The following is a 17,490-nucleotide window of genomic DNA, read 5'->3' as shown; positions in this document are numbered from 1 at the left end:
CACAAAAAAATTTCCGCTGAGGACATTCTGCAGTATTTCCTCATCCAAAAAGCAGTCAAAATCTGCACAATGTCTATTTTTAAGTGGCCTTGTCCCTTTTAGAACAACAGGGTTAAAATCACATGTCGTGATAAGCCCCGCCCCCGGACATATTGGGACTTCATGATAAATTAGTGGGTTTTGTGTTGCAGTCTGGGCACTCGGTCTCTAATAGGTTCGCTACCACTGTTCTATACCAACGTCTGCATCCGCCAGTCCTGAAGAACAATTTAAAGTGAAAGGAATCCTGAATGTTAAGGGAGTTAGGGAGGAACTTGGTATATTGGAAATGCTTTGGTCCTGGAAGCCTGCTGAAAACATTAATGTCCCCAGCTCTTCTGAAGAAATTCCATCTGCAGTCAGGACCAGTCTGTGGGGATACTAATATATATGTGACCACGGCTGCTGACGTTCCTCACCCCATCCCTACAGTGGCTGCTTCTGTCACTGGCTGGAGACCCTGCATCTTCCTCTGTCAGAGGACATCTCTCACTGCAGCTTGAAGGGTGCACACCTGTGCAGCTAGCTTTCCCATCCCCGGCCAATCCTGATAGGTTCTGCCCTATCGAAGGCTCCCTCCACTCACTTTTTCCTGTTTTCTCCTCTGCTGACCCCAACTTGTTTATTGACCACACTTGCTCTGTCTCCTGCCTGCCTGACCTTTAGCACAATTATTTTTGCAAGATTTCCACCTTTCCTGACCTTGGCTTTCTTCTACGACCATCTAGAGCCCCTGCATCTAGCCCTAAGAGCTGAGATTCTTGGGTACAACATGCATCGGACAGCACATGGATGTGTTGCTGCCTGATACCCATGGGCAGGGGACATTGCACATCTGATTCCGGTTCATGATACGGAATAGGACATGTGAAGATGTCCTCACATGGACTATCACCTGTCTGAGTAGCCTAATTGGCTATAATGGGTCTGTGTGCTGTCCATGAATGGGCCTTTAGCCATATCAGGTTGATGGCACAGTGGGTCCACATCCGCTGTCCTGACAATGGTACCCCTATCTTCGCTAATTAATGTCCTAGCAACAGCTGAATTTCCATTTTTGAATTTGTGACATAGCGCCCCCATCGTCCTTTAGCTTTCCTCACCCATGCTTCATGTAGACTGCATGGTCAGCCCATCTAACCAATCAGCGGCTCAGACAGAGCCATTGGTTATATAAAGACATTTAATGAAGAAGAATGTCTTTCTTTTTTCACATCCCCTCCACATATGGACGCCCTAGTTGTCCGCCTACCCTGCCTTCATATGTACCCTGTGCTGCCTATGTGGCAGATGCTTTTTTGAAGTCCGACCCCTTTAGCGCAAATCTATTGATTGGTTAAAAAAAAGAGGATACAAAAGTTGTGGACAAAGTTAGGTTTATTTTCCTAAAAAAGAGGGACATTTAGAAGGCGTGCACATCAGTGAGGACCCTTGGAGTTTCATTGCCTCTTCTCGAAAGGTTCCACGTGACCTTACAGTGTGAGCGCTGTCCAGCAGCTGAAGTCTCCCTCCTCGATGTAGTTCCGCCCCGGTCCTGCAGGTGTCGCTGTGTGAAGCTCCCTCCCTCCCGGCACATCTGCGTTCCCGCTGCTCTCGGCTGTGAAGGTGAAAGGTTGTGAAGATGGCGGCAGCCTTTATGGAGGAAGAAGTGGAGAACGATGATTATTACTCGCTGTTGAACGTCCGCAGGGAGGTGAGCCGGTGCGGGGGGCGGCGGCTGGTGTGTGCGGTGCTGCCCCGCAGTGTATAGCGGGGAGAGCCGGCGTGTGCCAGGCGCTCGGAGCCGGCATTGTGCGGTGACCCCGGGAGCTGTCAGCCGGTGACACCGAGCGCCGGCCTCTGGAGTAGTGCGGCCCGGCTGTAGAAAGTGCCAGAACACCAGGGGACACATGCGGCTGCGAGGCCGGGGCGAATAAAGCGCCCCCTGCCGGCGGAGCACTAGTGTTACTACTTCTCTGTACCCCAACCACTGTACCCCAGAGGGCGCTGCTGTTTCACCTCTGCCTGCTGCTTCCCTGTATGACCCCCTCCCCACACGTGTCCTGGTTTACAGCGTCCTCCTTGTCCTCCCAGTAGACCTAACCTTACCTCTGCTCTGTGCTTACCCTGATGCCCCCGCCTGCCTGCTGACTGGTCCCAGGTCCGGCGACTGACGCCCCCCGCCTGCCTGCTGACGGGTCCCAGGTCCGGCGACTGACGCCCCCCGCCTGCCTGCTGACGGGTCCCAGGTCCGGCGACTGCCGCCCCCCGCCTGCCTGCTGACTGGTCCCAGGTCCGGCGACTGCCGCCCCCCGCCTGCCTGCTGACTGGTCCCAGGTCCGGCGACTGCCGCCCCCCGCCTGCCTGCTGACTGGTCCCAGGTCCGGCGACTGCCGCCCCCCGCCTGCCTGCTGACTGGTCCCAGGTCCGGCGACTGCCGCCCCCCGCCTGCCTGCTGACGGGTCCCAGGTCCGGCGACTGCCGCCCCCCGCCTGCCTGCTGACGGGTCCCAGGTCCGGCGACTGCCGCCCCCCGCCTGCCTGCTGACGGGTCCCAGGTCCGGCGACTGCCGCCCCCCGCCTGCCTGCTGACGGGTCCCAGGTCCGGCGACTGCCGCCCCCCGCCTGCCTGCTGACGGGTCCCAGGTCCGGCGACTGCCGCCCCCCGCCTGCCTGCTGACGGGTCCCAGGTCCGGCGACTGCCGCCCCCCGCCTGCCTGCTGACGGGTCCCAGGTCCGGCGACTGCCGCCCCCCGCCTGCCTGCTGACGGGTCCCAGGTCCGGCGACTGCCGCCCCCCGCCTGCCTGCTGACGGGTCCCAGGTCCGGCGACTGCCGCCCCCCGCCTGCCTGCTGACGGGTCCCAGGTCCGGCGACTGCCGCCCCCCGCCTGCCTGCTGACGGGTCCCAGGTCCGGCGACTGCCGCCCCCCGCCTGCCTGCTGACGGGTCCCAGGTCCGGCGACTGCCGCCCCCCGCCTGGCTGCTGACGGGTCCCAGGTCCGGCGACTGCCGCCCCCCGCCTGGCTGCTGACGGGTCCCAGGTCCGGCGACTGCCGCCCCCCGCCTGGCTGCTGACGGGTCCCAGGTCCGGCGACTGCCGCCCCCCGCCTGGCTGCTGACGGGTCCCAGGTCCGGCGACTGCCGCCCCCCGCCTGGCTGCTGACGGGTCCCAGGTCCGGCGACTGCCGCCCCCCGCCTGGCTGCTGACGGGTCCCAGGTCCGGCGACTGCCGCCCCCCGCCTGGCTGCTGACGGGTCCCAGGTCCGGCGACTGCCGCCCCCTCCGCCCCACTTCACCAAACTGCTGACTGCTTCCAGATCCCGCGACTGACGCTCTACCCCCCCACCTGACTGCTCTCTTTGCTGACTATTCCCAGATCTCATGACTAAGCCCCTAGCCTCCCTGCTGACTGTTCCTAGATATGATGACTGCGCTGCCTCCTATAACACTTCCGGCCCCTGTGGTTGGCGCCAGAAGTGTAATGGAGGGCAGCGCTCTCTATCAATGGAAGTGAAGCCGGCTGTTACTCTTCTGCCACTGACCGCATCCAGCCCACTGCATTGGCATCAGGCTGAACAATCAGCTGATTGGCGTAGATCCCAAGTTGCAAGCATAGGGCATCAAGGGTTAAAGTCCAGAATCCCTTGAAGTTCCCTGCATCGCTGCTGTGTGGCATGAGGCTTCTGGTACACCATACATATGTGGAGAAGCAGCACAACTTCCACATTTTTCTTCTTATAGCTTAAAAAAGCCTCGTTAATCAGGCACTCCACATATTAGGAACGTGACGTTCCGACCCCCATAGCCGTCTTTGTCCAGCCTTGTTAAGCTCTAAGAAGAAAACTTGAAAGTTGAGCCGCTTCTCAACATATTAATGGTTTGCACGAAGGTCAAGTGGAGTCCGGAGCCCATTTTTGAGCGGGCACAACGTGATCTACTCTGCTCCCCCACTTGTGTGGACTTTTGTCATTGTGCTGCTGGCAACTGCTTTTTTTTTTGGCTTCTAGTACCCCGTCTGCATCTGGTTCACTTGTCACCTGCAAGAATTTATACCTTTCTAAACTTTTGGTTTTGCAATTAGAAAAATAAAATCACCAACACCCCCTCTGCCCCCCTTCAATTCCGATTCCAGGTCTGAACAAGGCTTTTAGGCTGTGGTCACACAGTGAGGGATAGCTGCAGCGGAATGCCTACTTTGAAGCTGCTTTAAAACCCGCAGAGAAAGGCCGCGGGTTTTGAAGCTGCATTTCTCCGGCGAAAATTTTGTGGAACTTCCATGCGGTCATTTTGCGAGATTTCCGCAGGATTTTGGTCCCGTGTGACCCCAGCCCTACATTGCTGGTTTCCTTCATTTCCACCCAATGTATGTGGAGTGAGCTCCCCTGTCCTGGATGTGATGACCTGATACCAGGCCCCATTCTATCCTCTATCTGCCCCTCCAAAGAGAGAGATTTCCCCAAACTTGCTGTATAATCTGGCTGGGGTTTACAATGCAGCGGGGATACAGTAAGGCGCCCTTCACACGAGCGGATGCGTATTTGCGGACTGAAAGATGCTTTTTTGCTTGTGCGTTGGCTTATATTTCTGTACTTTTTGCACCCACAAGACGTTCATTTGCACGCAGCAAACAAACACTGATTTAAATGGCTAACGAGTTCTAGATGTGTTCTTTTTCCTATTGCAGTGTTTTTGACGCATTTGTGCATCCCCATTGGCTTACATGGGGACTTTGGGTGCACAAATGTGCAGGAAAATAGAGCATGCTGCAGATTTTTTTGGTGCGACCGTAATGCGCAGAAAAATACGTGTAAGTGAACAAACCCATTAAAATAAGTGGGTTTTATTCTCTGTGTATTGCACACGCAACTTTGCCTGTGTGAAGGGAGCTTAAGGAAGTCAGATTATCAAGAACTTCCCAGCCACCTTTAAAGGGGTTTTTCATACAAATTTAATCTCTAGGATCCTCAGGATAGGACATAACTAATTATTGATCGGCTTGGCTGCGTTACTTGGGACCCCGACTGATCAGCTGATTGTCGGCACCACAGTACACAGGGGTACAAAGTGGAAGCCACTGCTCCGACCCCGGTGTAGTGGCTGGAGCTGGTAATGGCAGGCACAGCTCCCAATAAAACCAATGATGGCTGTGCCTGTTATTGTGAGCGCTGACCACTACACAGGAGATCTGCCTCCGTCCTGTACCCCTGTGTGTTGTGGCGCTGACAGCAGGCACCCAATTGGCTGATGGAGCAGGAACCTGTGCAGCAGACCACAGCGATCAACTATTGATGACCTATCTTGAGGAAAGGTCAATTGTATTTGTGTGGAAAACCCCTTAAAGCCTATAAGGGCTCTTTCCCACGTACTGCAATTTCTCCTCACGGACAATTCCCCAGCCTCATGTTATCCCGTGGGGCTTGGAATCCACTTTATAAACCTGCACATCTTTTTTTCAAATCTGCATTTATTTTTTTTGGCTGCAGGATTAATAGCTTCTTGCGGGATTGTTGTTGCAGATGACTAACATACAAAAGAGATGTAATTTCACAGCAAAATTCACACTTAAAGCGGTTTTACACAAAGGTCGGAGCGAAAGCCTCTGTGCCGACCTTTGTGTAGTGGCCAGTGCTTGTAACTGCAGGCAAGGCTCTCATTGATATCAATGAGAGCCGTGCTTGCAGTTACAAGCGCCGGCCACTACACAGAGATAGGCGTGGAGGCTTCCGCTCCGACCTCTGTGTTATTGTGGCGCTGACCATATGCGTCCGCACAGCTGATCGGTCAGGGTCCCGAGTGACGGACCCCAGCTGATCAACTATTGATGACCTATCCTGAGGATTGGTTATCAATAGTATTCATCCTGGAAAACCCCTTTAATGTTGGCAGAAAAAATGCAAAATATTACATAAAATGCGTTCTGCAGTTAAAAACGCTATAAAATAATCATTTATTAAATAAAATCTACAACTGCGCTGCATCTTGTGGACCGTCACGTTACGTGGAAAGAGCCCGGAGGGTTGTTGTGGCCTGTGCTTCCTGCAGGAGGTGGCTGTTAACTGCAAATAAACTGTATCAACGTCCCTTATTGTCTGATGACACTGACATCCAAGCAGATGGATTCCATGATCTACATCAGTGTTCTCCACCTCCAGTCCTCAGGGACCGCCAACAGGTCATGTTTTCAGGATTTCCTCCGTATTGCACAGGTGATGTAATTATTGTCAGTGCCTCAGACATTGCCACAGGGGTTCTTACTATAGGATATCCTGAAAACATGACCTGTTGGGGGTCCCTGAGGACTGGAGTTGATTTAGAGAATACTAATGTTTTGCAGTTAGTGACTGTGCTACTCACGCATCTACCGAACCTATTAGAGTATATATGATACTGCAGGACTGTCAGCCCGGCTATAAAACACGTTCATAGGCAGCTGTAGATGTGTATTTAATGTAGTACAACTAGAAATATTGTCATTCTTGCACATTTTGGCCATTTTTCCTTGTGTGTTCACGTGTTGTGGAAACGCTGCATCTTTCTTCCGCAGTGGAACCTTTACTATTAGGCTGGGTTCACACAGGGCGGATTTGCTGCTTCTGCGGCAAAACCGCTTCAAAGGTTAATTTTGGCTTGCAGATTTTCCTGCGTAAAAATCTGCAAGCGTTTTTTGCTTTTTGCTGCGGATTTTGGTGCGTCCATAGAGGTCTATGGACAAAAAAGCGCTGCGGAAAAGACAAAAGAATGGACATGCTGCATCTTTGAAAACAGCGCCGCAGTTGCATTTCCGCGGCTGTGTGGAAAAAATCCACCCTGTGAGAGCAGCTTTTTTTGCAAAACTCATTTGTGCTGCATTGCACTGCAAACGCAGCGGTTTTGCCACAGTGCGGATATGCAACGGCAATCCGCGGCAAAACCGCAGCAAATCCGCCCTGTGTGAACCCAGGCTTATTTAAAGTGTTTTGGCATTGCAGCAAATCCTGCGCACATGTAGGGGGATTCTCTGCTGTAGCTGTACTGTAACGCCGCTCGTACACTGCGATTTTGATTGGCGTTTTCGAATGCATGTCACAGCTTTTGACAGAGTTTTTGAATGCACCCCATAATTGTGAGGGCCGATGAGGTGTGTTAAAAAAACAAAACGCCTAAACGCACAAAAATAGTGCTTGAAATTGCAAAGTTTCTAACTGTGCGTTCAAGCACTGGTCTGCGAGGCCCTATTAAAAAGTGGGAGCGTTGTACTACGATTAGCGCGGCGTTCAGAAGCTGCGGTAAAAAGCGTCCTGTGAGAGAGCCTAAGGCCTCATGTCCACGGGGAAAATTCGGGCCTGCACGGATTCTCCATGCAGAATCCCGCAGCCGGTCCCTCCTTTCCCGCAGACATGAGGCCTGAAAATAAGATATACTTACCTGTCCGGACGCTGCGGATCTCCCCTCCGTCGCGGCTGGGTCTCCTTTCTTCGGCCCAGCGGATGTGCTTGGCACGCCGGCAGCGTGCCGTACGCATGTGCCATGCACATCTTTTTCTCTTTTTTTGAACTCCTGCTCTCCCGCGGCACAGCAGAAATACAGCTGCGGGACTGGACGGCTCCTATAGGCTTCAATGGGAGCCATCTGCACAGGAGGCCCGCACGAAATGGAGCATGCTGTGGGTGTTTCCCGCATGTGCGATCCGTGCACCAGGGGGGGAAAAAGGCATCCGCAGGTATTTAATTACCTGCAGGTGCCCAATGATTCCCTATGGGTGCGGATTAATTTGCCCTTGGACATTGGGCCTAAGGGCTCATTCCCATGAAGGTATACCCTTCAGTTGGTTCCTGTACTTTTGGGGTAAAGTGGTTGCGCTTTACCTGCTTTGCTTCGAGTCAATCAGATGCTTCCACCTGCAGTCTCATAGACAGACCAAGGGGGATTACTGCAGCTCCCTTCTGTATTAATCTATGGACGTGTTTTGAGGAGGGGGCTGTAAGGACCCTTACAGATAGGTAAGGGGCGCTGCACATACTACTGCTAATAGAGTGCTGGGTGCACTTTAAGACCGCATCTGAGCGGTTACTGAAGTCTGTCTCTTCTGAGCGCGCTCTTGTTGAGGTCTCCGGTGACAGTTTGCAGCAGTCTCTGGCAGCACAGACTTTCCATACGTTCTCCGCTATACGCTGCCTGCAATTTCCCTTCCTTTAGATCTATAACACGGGTAATGCATGTTAATGACAGCCCCTCATCCTCGCACCGCCGTGTCACCTTGTTGTGGGGGCTGGTGACCTTGTTGGCAGAAAGGTGCCAGCGTCTCCTGCAACAGAATGTGCTTCCCATGTCAATCAATACCTGATCAGACGCTGGTGCATGAGCCGCTTCTAGTATAGCAGTGCAGAGCCTGACGGCACCATATGACGGTTATATGTGGAGGGATTGAAGGGCCGGATCTGCAGTAGTTTATCTCATTGCATCCATGCAGAACAGCCTAGAGGGCTGCAGAGCCTTCCTATATGTTACTGCAACATTCATGTCTCGTTAGGGCTTTGCATGCGTCAAATATACGCGCGCTAAACACAGAGATTAGAACCCATTGATTTTAGTGGGATAGCTCTCATTTCGCACGCACAGAAAAAAGTAACACCTCTATTTTCCTGCGTTTTTGTGCTGCAAAGGCCCTTTTAGAAGTCTACAGGAGGTGCGCAAATACGCAAGGGGTAGCGTGAAACACTGCGCAAAACTGGGGGAAAAGAACATATCTGGAGCTCATTAGGCTAAGTAGCCTTAAACTCTGGAAAGGGTGTGGCACACACCTGTGAACCGGTTCTGCGTGCGGTAATATGCGCACTCACACACAGAAATGTACCTCATCCTTCCTCGTTCGTACGCAAATATGTTGCGCCGCAGTGAGCATTCGTGCGCATATGGTCGTGTGAATTAGTCCTTATATAGTTAAAGAGGAGCGTTCAGGTTACAATGTATCTACTGGTAGTTTTTTCTGGAAAATTGTAAAGTCTGAATTCCTGAAAATTCTGGACTTCTAGGAGTCACAACATTGTAGAGCACTCCAAAAAGGTAGTTTGTCACTATGTCGCTGCTTTCAGTGTTACAGTACTGCCACAATAGTGTATGAGACTTGCAGGGGTTGCTCTGCAGCATAAGTTTTAGACCTGCTTTCCACAGCTGAGAAAATCACGCAGGATTTGTGTGTTGTGAGACGCACAAATATGAACCCCATTCTTTTGTTCGGGGTCATACACATGAGCGATGTTTTCCCGCATAGCATTGTGAAGTGATGTGGGAGACCAATCACAGCATGTTCTATCTGGCTGCGTGCTCTCACATCGCACCACCCATTGATTTCAATGTGGCCAGTGACAGCAGCGGCGGCCCCAATAAAAGGGAGAACTCAGTAATCATAGCTGACAGCCGCGCCAGAGGATCACTGCATCCCTGGAGTGATGTGAGGCTGTTTTCCCATGATATTTCACATGGATGGCGAGCGCGATATGAGGTGGGATTCACGGCCTGATATCACACTTGCCCGTGTGAAGTTGGCCTTAGAGCACTTTTATACTGAACAATTATTGTTCAGGTTCTCGCTAGATCACAGGGATCTAAGCAGTAACCTATATCAATGCAGTTCAGCCTATTAACCCCCAATAATTCATTTGTCATTCAGATCGTACAAGCATAAAAAACAAACAATCATCATCCTCTGTAAACAGGCAGTCATTTCTCTATGAAGGTCTGCCTGTTTACTGTGAATAGAGGCCAGTGGCCAGGACAATGCCCGGCCTGCTCCTCCGCCATTCATTGAGTGATCATCACTTCTGCACCCCAACAATCGTCCTGTGGTTTCATACATGGCACTCTTTGGAAAAACATGATTGCAGTTTTTTATAGTATTTTTTTTTTGTTCTTTTAAGCCAAAGCCAGAGGTGAATTCATAAAGGATAGGAAATATAAAGGAAGGGCTTATACTTCGTGCTGGATTCACTTCTGCCTTTGCCTAAAAAACTGCAAAGTTTTTCGAGGGAAATCGTTGGCATTCCAAAGAGGGTCTTATGATTACACAATAGGGTATGTCCAAAGATATTGAGTTGGATTTTACCCATTAAGCAAAACAAGAACAGAGCATTCTCCTGTAAAACTCATTCTCATATATCCGGCCGTCCTTTGGTTTCCCCTCCAGTGTGGTAGTGAAATAACACAACTGATTACATTGTTTTCAGTTGTATCGGTTCCTGCATTCAGCACATTAGTTTTGCTTGATCCTTCTAAAAGCTGCCACATCAAAAAAATATGGGCTACAGTGTTATTTCAGGCTGTGGACACAACTAGCCAGATATGGCCAATATATATGTGAACCCAGCATATGATATTTGTATCAAAAATTGGATGAGTCTTGCACGGTAATTCAAAAAGGCAAAACAAATTAAAAGAACCTCTTGAAGAACCACTAGGATAGATTAAAAAATGACAGCCGTTGGGTGTGCCATTAGTGATGACCTAAGGCTTTGTCACTGCTGTCCCTTTGCTTTCATCCTTTACATACGATTCTGCATTAAGAGCCCATTTGATGTTTGTACAAATGGGTTGGACAGAATTGTTAAGTCGCTGGGAACCAGTCAAGTTGATTTGGGAACCAATCTGAATGGTCTTGTACCAGCTAGAGGAACCTTATGGAAGACTCTTTTGGGGTTGTCCCACCAATGACAACCCTTTTCAGGGTGCAGCCCCCAATCCTCTTGGGGCAGAGATCTTGAGCGGGCACCTGCCTATGTTACATCCGTGTTGCCTAAAGCCGGGGAGCCCTTCCATAACCACCCAGTCTGATGCAATTCTGCCATAAGATGAATATGGAAGTGGACACTTAATCCTTATTAGCATTATTTATCTGCGGATTATCAGTGTTTATCCAATGTAAATGTAATTTCCTTTTAAAGCACCTGTTCAGAATAGATAATGGCGCATTATTATTATTTATAATTATATGTTTGTTGTCCGTATCTCGGTCGCTCTATACGGTTAATCCTATTAATTTGGCATTTGTCGGTGTGGAACATTTTTCTAAAGAATTATGAGCGTCACTCGTCAAGAAGAGAAGGAATAATTACCGGTCTGCTCTGTATCATCTTCTCCTCCTTCGCTCCCTTTTTTTTTTAAACAAACTTGTGTCTATCGACAATTTCCCAGCATCGTTCTGTCTCTTTCGGCAGCTATAAATAAAGATATTCTTGTTGCCAATCTATGCATTTGAAGACATAAAGGGAATTGACAAGGAGCACGTAGGAAGGTCAAGACAAAAACGATGTTCTATACATCATAACGAGGGCAAATAATGCTAACTAAGGCAGAACGCGCCCTCCGATACATTGTATCAACGTTGCATTTTGAGCTTGTCTTGTATTGACTAATATATTTTTGCCGTCCTACTTTTTTTTTAAAGAAATACATACATTTGGCTTGAGCCGTGACAGCTGTTGATATAATATCTCAGCAAATTGAGCCAGGAATATCAATAGGTTGTAATTTAACGTGAAAAGTACTGAGGTCAACATAAAGAGGAGTCTTTCACTGTGACAGAACAAAATAAGTCAAAATGAATAAAACATGGTAAGGTGATGAGAGGATAGAGCTGTACCTCTGCCAGATGGACCCCATGGGCCTTTGTTTCAGAAGAATGCCCTTCCTCCAATTGTATTTAAATCTCCACAATATAGAGAAGACAGAGATGGGTCCTTAGATTATGGGAAGATAGACTTTTTGAAATCTACTTGATATGCTCCAGGGCAGTCACACTTGTAAATCCCCATTGACCATTTCCACCAGGCAATAACCGAAGCCCAACCGGCCTTGAAATGTTTCATCAGTCGAGTTCTTAAGGGAGAAGACGACCTACAATGCATTTTTAACATGGGATAAAACATATGTAATGCTGGGTGAAGAATGCATGGGCTGTGGAAGATGAAGGAGCTGTTTGAGGAGCGTAATGGATCGTCTCTGTTCTCTGGATTCACCCTGAACATTTTCAAAATGAGGCCTAGTTTGCTACTTGATGGGGAGATTTAAAAAATATTTTTTTTTTCCGTTTCTGCATTTTAAGGGCTTATTCAGACGACCGTATATCGGCTGCGTATTCATGCCGGCTGATATACGGCATCTCTCTCTGCAGGGGGAGGAGGTTGGAAGAGTCGGGAGCAGTGCTATGAGCTCCCGACCCCTCTCCACCCCTTTGCACTATTTGCAATGAAAGGAGGTGGGGCAGGGGCGGAGCTAATTCATGTAACTTAGCCCCACCCCAGTCCCACCTCTCCTCATTGCCAAAAGTGCAGAGGGGCAGAGAGGGGGCGGAAGCTCAGAGCACTTCTCCCGGCTCTTCCAGCCTCCTCCCCCTGCAGAGAGGGGCACCGTATATCGGCTGGCATGAATACCCGGCCAATATACGGTCGTCTAAATAAGCCCTGAAAGCTATAATCTTATTGTCTTAATTTTTTTTAAATTCACTATAGATATGGCCACATGAGGGTTTGTTGTTTTTTTTTTTTGTGTGGGTTGAGTTGTTTTTAGTGAAACTATTTCCAGCTATATGTAATTGGATAACTTCTTTTTTGGAGGGGGTCAATAAGGTGTAAAACATAACAACTCTGACATTTTTTTAGAGGGTGAGTTTAAAGGCCCATATAGACCCAATGATTATCACTCAGAATGCGCTCAATAGCCATCTTTTGAGCAATAATCGTTGTCTAAACGTGCCCATCTTTCAGTTTTTTATCGAAGGACTGTTCTCAGTTCTGCTTGAAAACCATCGCTTGACAGAACCAGCCGATAAGCAGGACCACACACTGTGCTCTGCCCGGGAAGAGCTGATAACATTGTATCAGCTGTTCTCAGGTGTCAGCCTCGCCAGCAGATCAAAGGAATGTAATCAAGGAACAGTGGGTACTAATAGGCATTAGTACTAACTAGTAGTTTATGCAAAATGTTCACTCAAAAGCAGTGTTGTGAGTGAGCATCTTTGCAATGTAAATGCACCCCTACAGTCACCTTTATAGAATAAATGACATAACCTTTTTCTGCACCTTGTTATGACTACTTTGATTCCAAAATTATATATAATATTAGGTTTTTATAACTTTGAACAAAAAACACTATTTTGGAAAATAATTTATTTTTGGCATTGGTGCATTCAAAGACCTATGACTTTTTTTTTTTTTCTCCCGATGGTGCAGTTTTTATGTGTAGTTGGAGCTGTAGTTTTTAAGAGCACGATTTTGGGGCACTTTAAATTTTTTGATCACTTTTTGCTGGTAAAATTAACTTAAAAAATAGCATTTTGGCTTAGCTTTTTTCCCATTATGTTCCCTATACTAGATAAAGAATAAATTCATTTTATTTTACAGCCCGTTATGGATGCAACGAGATCAAACTTTTTTTTTTTCCTTAAATGAAAAGGATAAAAGAAAAGCCATTTGTTGTGTCTCAACTCTTTTCTGTATTGCAGTGTATTCTTTACATCGTCTTTACTTTTGACTAGCATGGCGCGTCTGTACGCCTCTGGCTGCTATTGCAGCCCATTGGCCTTTTATGATCACATTGTGGGAAATCGATGGCTTGGCTCCCTCTGTTAACTGCTTGGATGCCGCAGTCAGCACTGACTGCGGCTCCTACGAGGTTAAAAGGCTGGGATCAGAGTTATGTGTAGTCTCAAATGTTCATACGGGATGCCAGTTGTATAATACAGATGGCATGGGCACAGCACCTGAGCCTGTGCCATCACTATGCTGTAATATAACAGTGCTTCATACTAGCTACTTTTCTACAGCGATGTTGTATTACAGTCACTGAAGGGCAGGAAGAGGTTAAAGCGAATGTTCACACTTGAACACCAATTTGTTTTCATTTTTAAAAGTTTAGGAATCTGCTGATGTAATTTTCTTACTATATCTTTCTAGCAGTTAGCGCTCTGTTTTCCTGATGCACGGCTCCAAATCCTGCATAGGCATTGATTTAAAGTAGAACATTGTGTCTTCTTCACCCGCTAAGCTGCCGTTGCCTTCTCATTGTAACCGTTTTTTTGTGTTTTTTTTTTTTATTTTATTTTTTTTTTTAAATCAAATTGGGAACAATTGTGGTTCAAAACCATTCTCAATGATCACAAACTCCCCAAATCTACACCTCTGTTAGTACATTGCAGCTGATGCCTCACAGCCTGTACAGCCGCTTCTTGCGTCATAGGAATTTGGCCAGCATGCCTTTTCCAGTAGCAACCAGCAGACTAGTGAATACAGCTCTGGGGGATAATACAAGCCATAAACTCAGGAACTGCCCAAGATGAGATATGTAATAGTTTTTATGCAGATTGTATACTGTATAAACTTTTCTTGATGGGTGCGTGGGCTATATATAACAGAACTATATACAATGGTGAGTGCGCTTGTAGTATGAAGACAGAACAAGGTTGGTTTCACAGTTGGGAATAAGGAGTATGAATAACCTTTTAAGTCTCCTTACTCACCTTCTAGGTGTTCTCCTTAAGGAGTGACTATACTCCTTCCGACCCACGTCATAGGCCTCTCCTTAGCCAAGCCAGGATCCAACTGCATACTAATGAGGGGCTAAAACGACCGAAACAGCTGTCTGTGTATGGATTCTGGCTTGGTTTTCAATTTCCCAGTCATTGTTATAAGGCTTGTATAAAGAGCCTAACATTGACTTGCAGGAATGCTGCCACCCAACAGGTGGCGCTGCAGAGGTATTGTTCCAGCTCCCTTATTAGCATATATTTCCCAGAGGAGCAGGAATGACCTTATAAGTCTCCTCACTCACCTTCTAGGTGCTTCCCTTAAGAAGTGATGATACCCCTCTCAACAGTTGGGAATGTGACATCTTGCAGTGATGGGCATGCATGGGTTGAGTTCATGCCGCCCGGCCCAGTTTATGCCATCTGATTTCTGTGGGCTCTTGAGAGATGATGCTACTTGACCAAATTCAATCTGGCCTCCTGCGGACCTGCTTGGCTTTCCTGCTCCCTGTCATAGCTCTGATGGCTTTTCCGTTGTCAGCAGCCCTGACTGTTTCCTTTTCCCCATAACTTATCTTTTATCCTGACCAACCAGGAGCAGACAATATCCGTCCGCTTTACCTCCTGCCACCTGCCGTATTGCCAGTGTAGGTCCGGGTATAGAAAATAACATATTTGTAACTTTGGTCACCTACCCTGTTTCCCTGAAAATAAGACATAGTATGATTTTCCAGAATTTTTGAGGATGCAAAATGATTTTTTAGGCTTTGAGGATGCTTGAAATATAAGCCCTACTCTAAAATTAAGCCCTGCTAACAGTTAATTAAAAAAGTCAATTTAAATAGTGTCCAGGCAGCTATACATGTAAAAAAGTTAAAGCTTTTTGAACAAAAATTAATATAAGACACTGTCTTATTTTCAGGGAAACACGGTAGTTGCAGACGCAGGTCTGCGTGTGTTACATTTTGGGATTTCTAAAATTCTCATACATGGCGGCAGTTTTAATGGTTTCGGTGGTAGAAGTACACGGGATGCTTTTCCTCCCATAACGTAATGTATGAGATTCCAGTTGTGATATTACACAGATAGCGCTAGTCCCATGGCTTTACATGTTGCAGCTGGAAATGCCAAACGTCGTTTCCGTTTGTCACCACTCTGCAGCCATTTTCTGTACCGATGAGCTATTGATTGCTGTAAGCCATCAGTTCTGGAGGGTCGTGGCGGTCCGCAGCTCATGAGCGCTGCTGCTGTGGTCACTGGAGGAATTTATCGTTGGCTCTACTATTTTTGCAATATATGAGTGCTTCTCATTTAGGAGATATACCAGAAAAATGCTACACTAGAACAACGGCGTGGGCAGCCGGCCTAAATAGTCTATTGTGAAATATAAGGCACACTACTTACAAAGCATTTTGCTTTTTCATTGCATTTTTGGCATAAGTGTTTTTTTCAAAATACAGCAATTCTGTAACATTTTTTTTAATACAAATTTTTTTATCTATAAATTTGAGGGGGAATGGGGGTGCAGGTGTAACATCACAGCTGAATTCTCACAACAATCGTAATTGTAAAATTGCATTGCAACATCAATGAATAGAATTACAAAAAATGAGACAGAAGTAACAAAGATAAAGGGTAGGACCAGAATAGGGGGAATAGAAGCTCTGCTGGTTGATCCATTCACAGAACTAAATGACCAATGCATTGTATTAAAGAAGTATATATCTGGGCTAATAAGTTTAGCTGAGGGGTGGAAGGTATTTATTCTTAAAGGAAATCCACTTGGCCCAAGTTTTAAGATATTTCTCCACCTTTCCTTCTTGCAGAAGTCTTGTTTTTTCAAGACTCAGTAGGCTGATCTCGTTTAGCCATTCGCGGACATTATGGCGTTTTTATGTTTTCCTATAGGCTATATATTACTTGAAAAATACCAGAATTAAGCCAAAGAATTGGGCTTGTAGTAATTGCATAGGTTACTCTGTATAATCCATCTCCAATCGAACACACCGCAGCATGTCCTAATAAACAGAACATCAGTCTGTCTTCACAAAATGTAAGGATACAATACATGTAGCGCACTTTGGGTGGTTTGTATAATATGTGTCGGTATGCTTTTCTTTAGTCGGTTCGTATATTGTTGGAGACTTGGGCCGGTCCCACACGGGCAGATCTGAATAGCAGGGTCTGCAGCAAATGGCACGCATTGACAGGTATGTAAAAATCACTTTTTCCTTTACACTCGTGGAAACAAATTGCAATTTCCGTGAGCCGAGGAAAAATTGCAGCATGCTCTCTTTTGCTGTGGACTCCCCATGGATAGTCTCTGTAGTCAACGGAAGCTGTCCATCTGCAGCCTATCCGCAATTCGCATTGTGGATAGGCCACAGGTATCCGCAGTACTGCCTAACGACTGTGCGGGAAAAACAAAAAATCTGTACTGCGCATGACCAACAACGAGCGTCCGCAGTACAAGAAAAGAGGGTACGCAGGGTCGCCTTTAGAGGTCATAGCCGGATTCTGCTGCGGGAACCCACATGTGGAATCTGAATTGCCCGTGTGAGACCGGCCTTATTGTACCTTACTCTTTGTGAAAGTGGAACATGGAGACTGGTATTCGGTTTATCCGGTTTATCCAAGTATGTGAACTCTTGGATCATCGTGGACAATGTTATTCTTTTTACCATTTGCTGTTTATGTATCTAAATATGTTGAATTTTATTCTTATGATATTCCGTTCTGCGCATTTGATTGGTGTTAAAAAACGTACGTACAAATTGATAGTGAATAAATGATACCACCTCTAGCGCTGGGACTTCACATGCTTAGGACTGTATCAAGAAATCCTATGTCTATCATTCAAAGGTTGTGGCCATGTCATCCGGTGCCATATATCAGTATTAGCACCCCTGTCCTGCCCTGTATCTGCGGAGCGGTGGACAGATGACGGCCAGCATGCCTTTACCAGCCTTGCCTTGTTT

The 17,490-nt window shown here is 47.4% G+C and overlaps 1 protein-coding gene across 1 annotated transcript in view; it reads left to right on the top strand.

Annotated features, from left to right (window-relative positions):
* The first annotated feature begins 1,593 nt into the window (after window positions 1-1,593).
* The window catches only part of DNAJC11 (DnaJ heat shock protein family (Hsp40) member C11), a 120,908-nt gene continuing 105,011 nt past the window's right edge, over window positions 1,594-17,490 (top strand). The window contains exon 1 of the mRNA XM_066607350.1: window positions 1,594-1,732. Within this exon, the coding sequence (XP_066463447.1) occupies window positions 1,661-1,732 (72 nt within the window). The 5' untranslated portion in view covers window positions 1,594-1,660. The remainder of the gene's footprint in view (window positions 1,733-17,490) is intronic.

The sequence above is a fragment of the Eleutherodactylus coqui genome, chromosome 6 (assembly GCF_035609145.1).
Source record: "Eleutherodactylus coqui strain aEleCoq1 chromosome 6, aEleCoq1.hap1, whole genome shotgun sequence".
Classification (NCBI taxonomy): Eukaryota; Metazoa; Chordata; class Amphibia; order Anura; family Eleutherodactylidae; genus Eleutherodactylus; species Eleutherodactylus coqui.
This window is presented reverse-complemented; position numbering and strand designations above follow the sequence as displayed.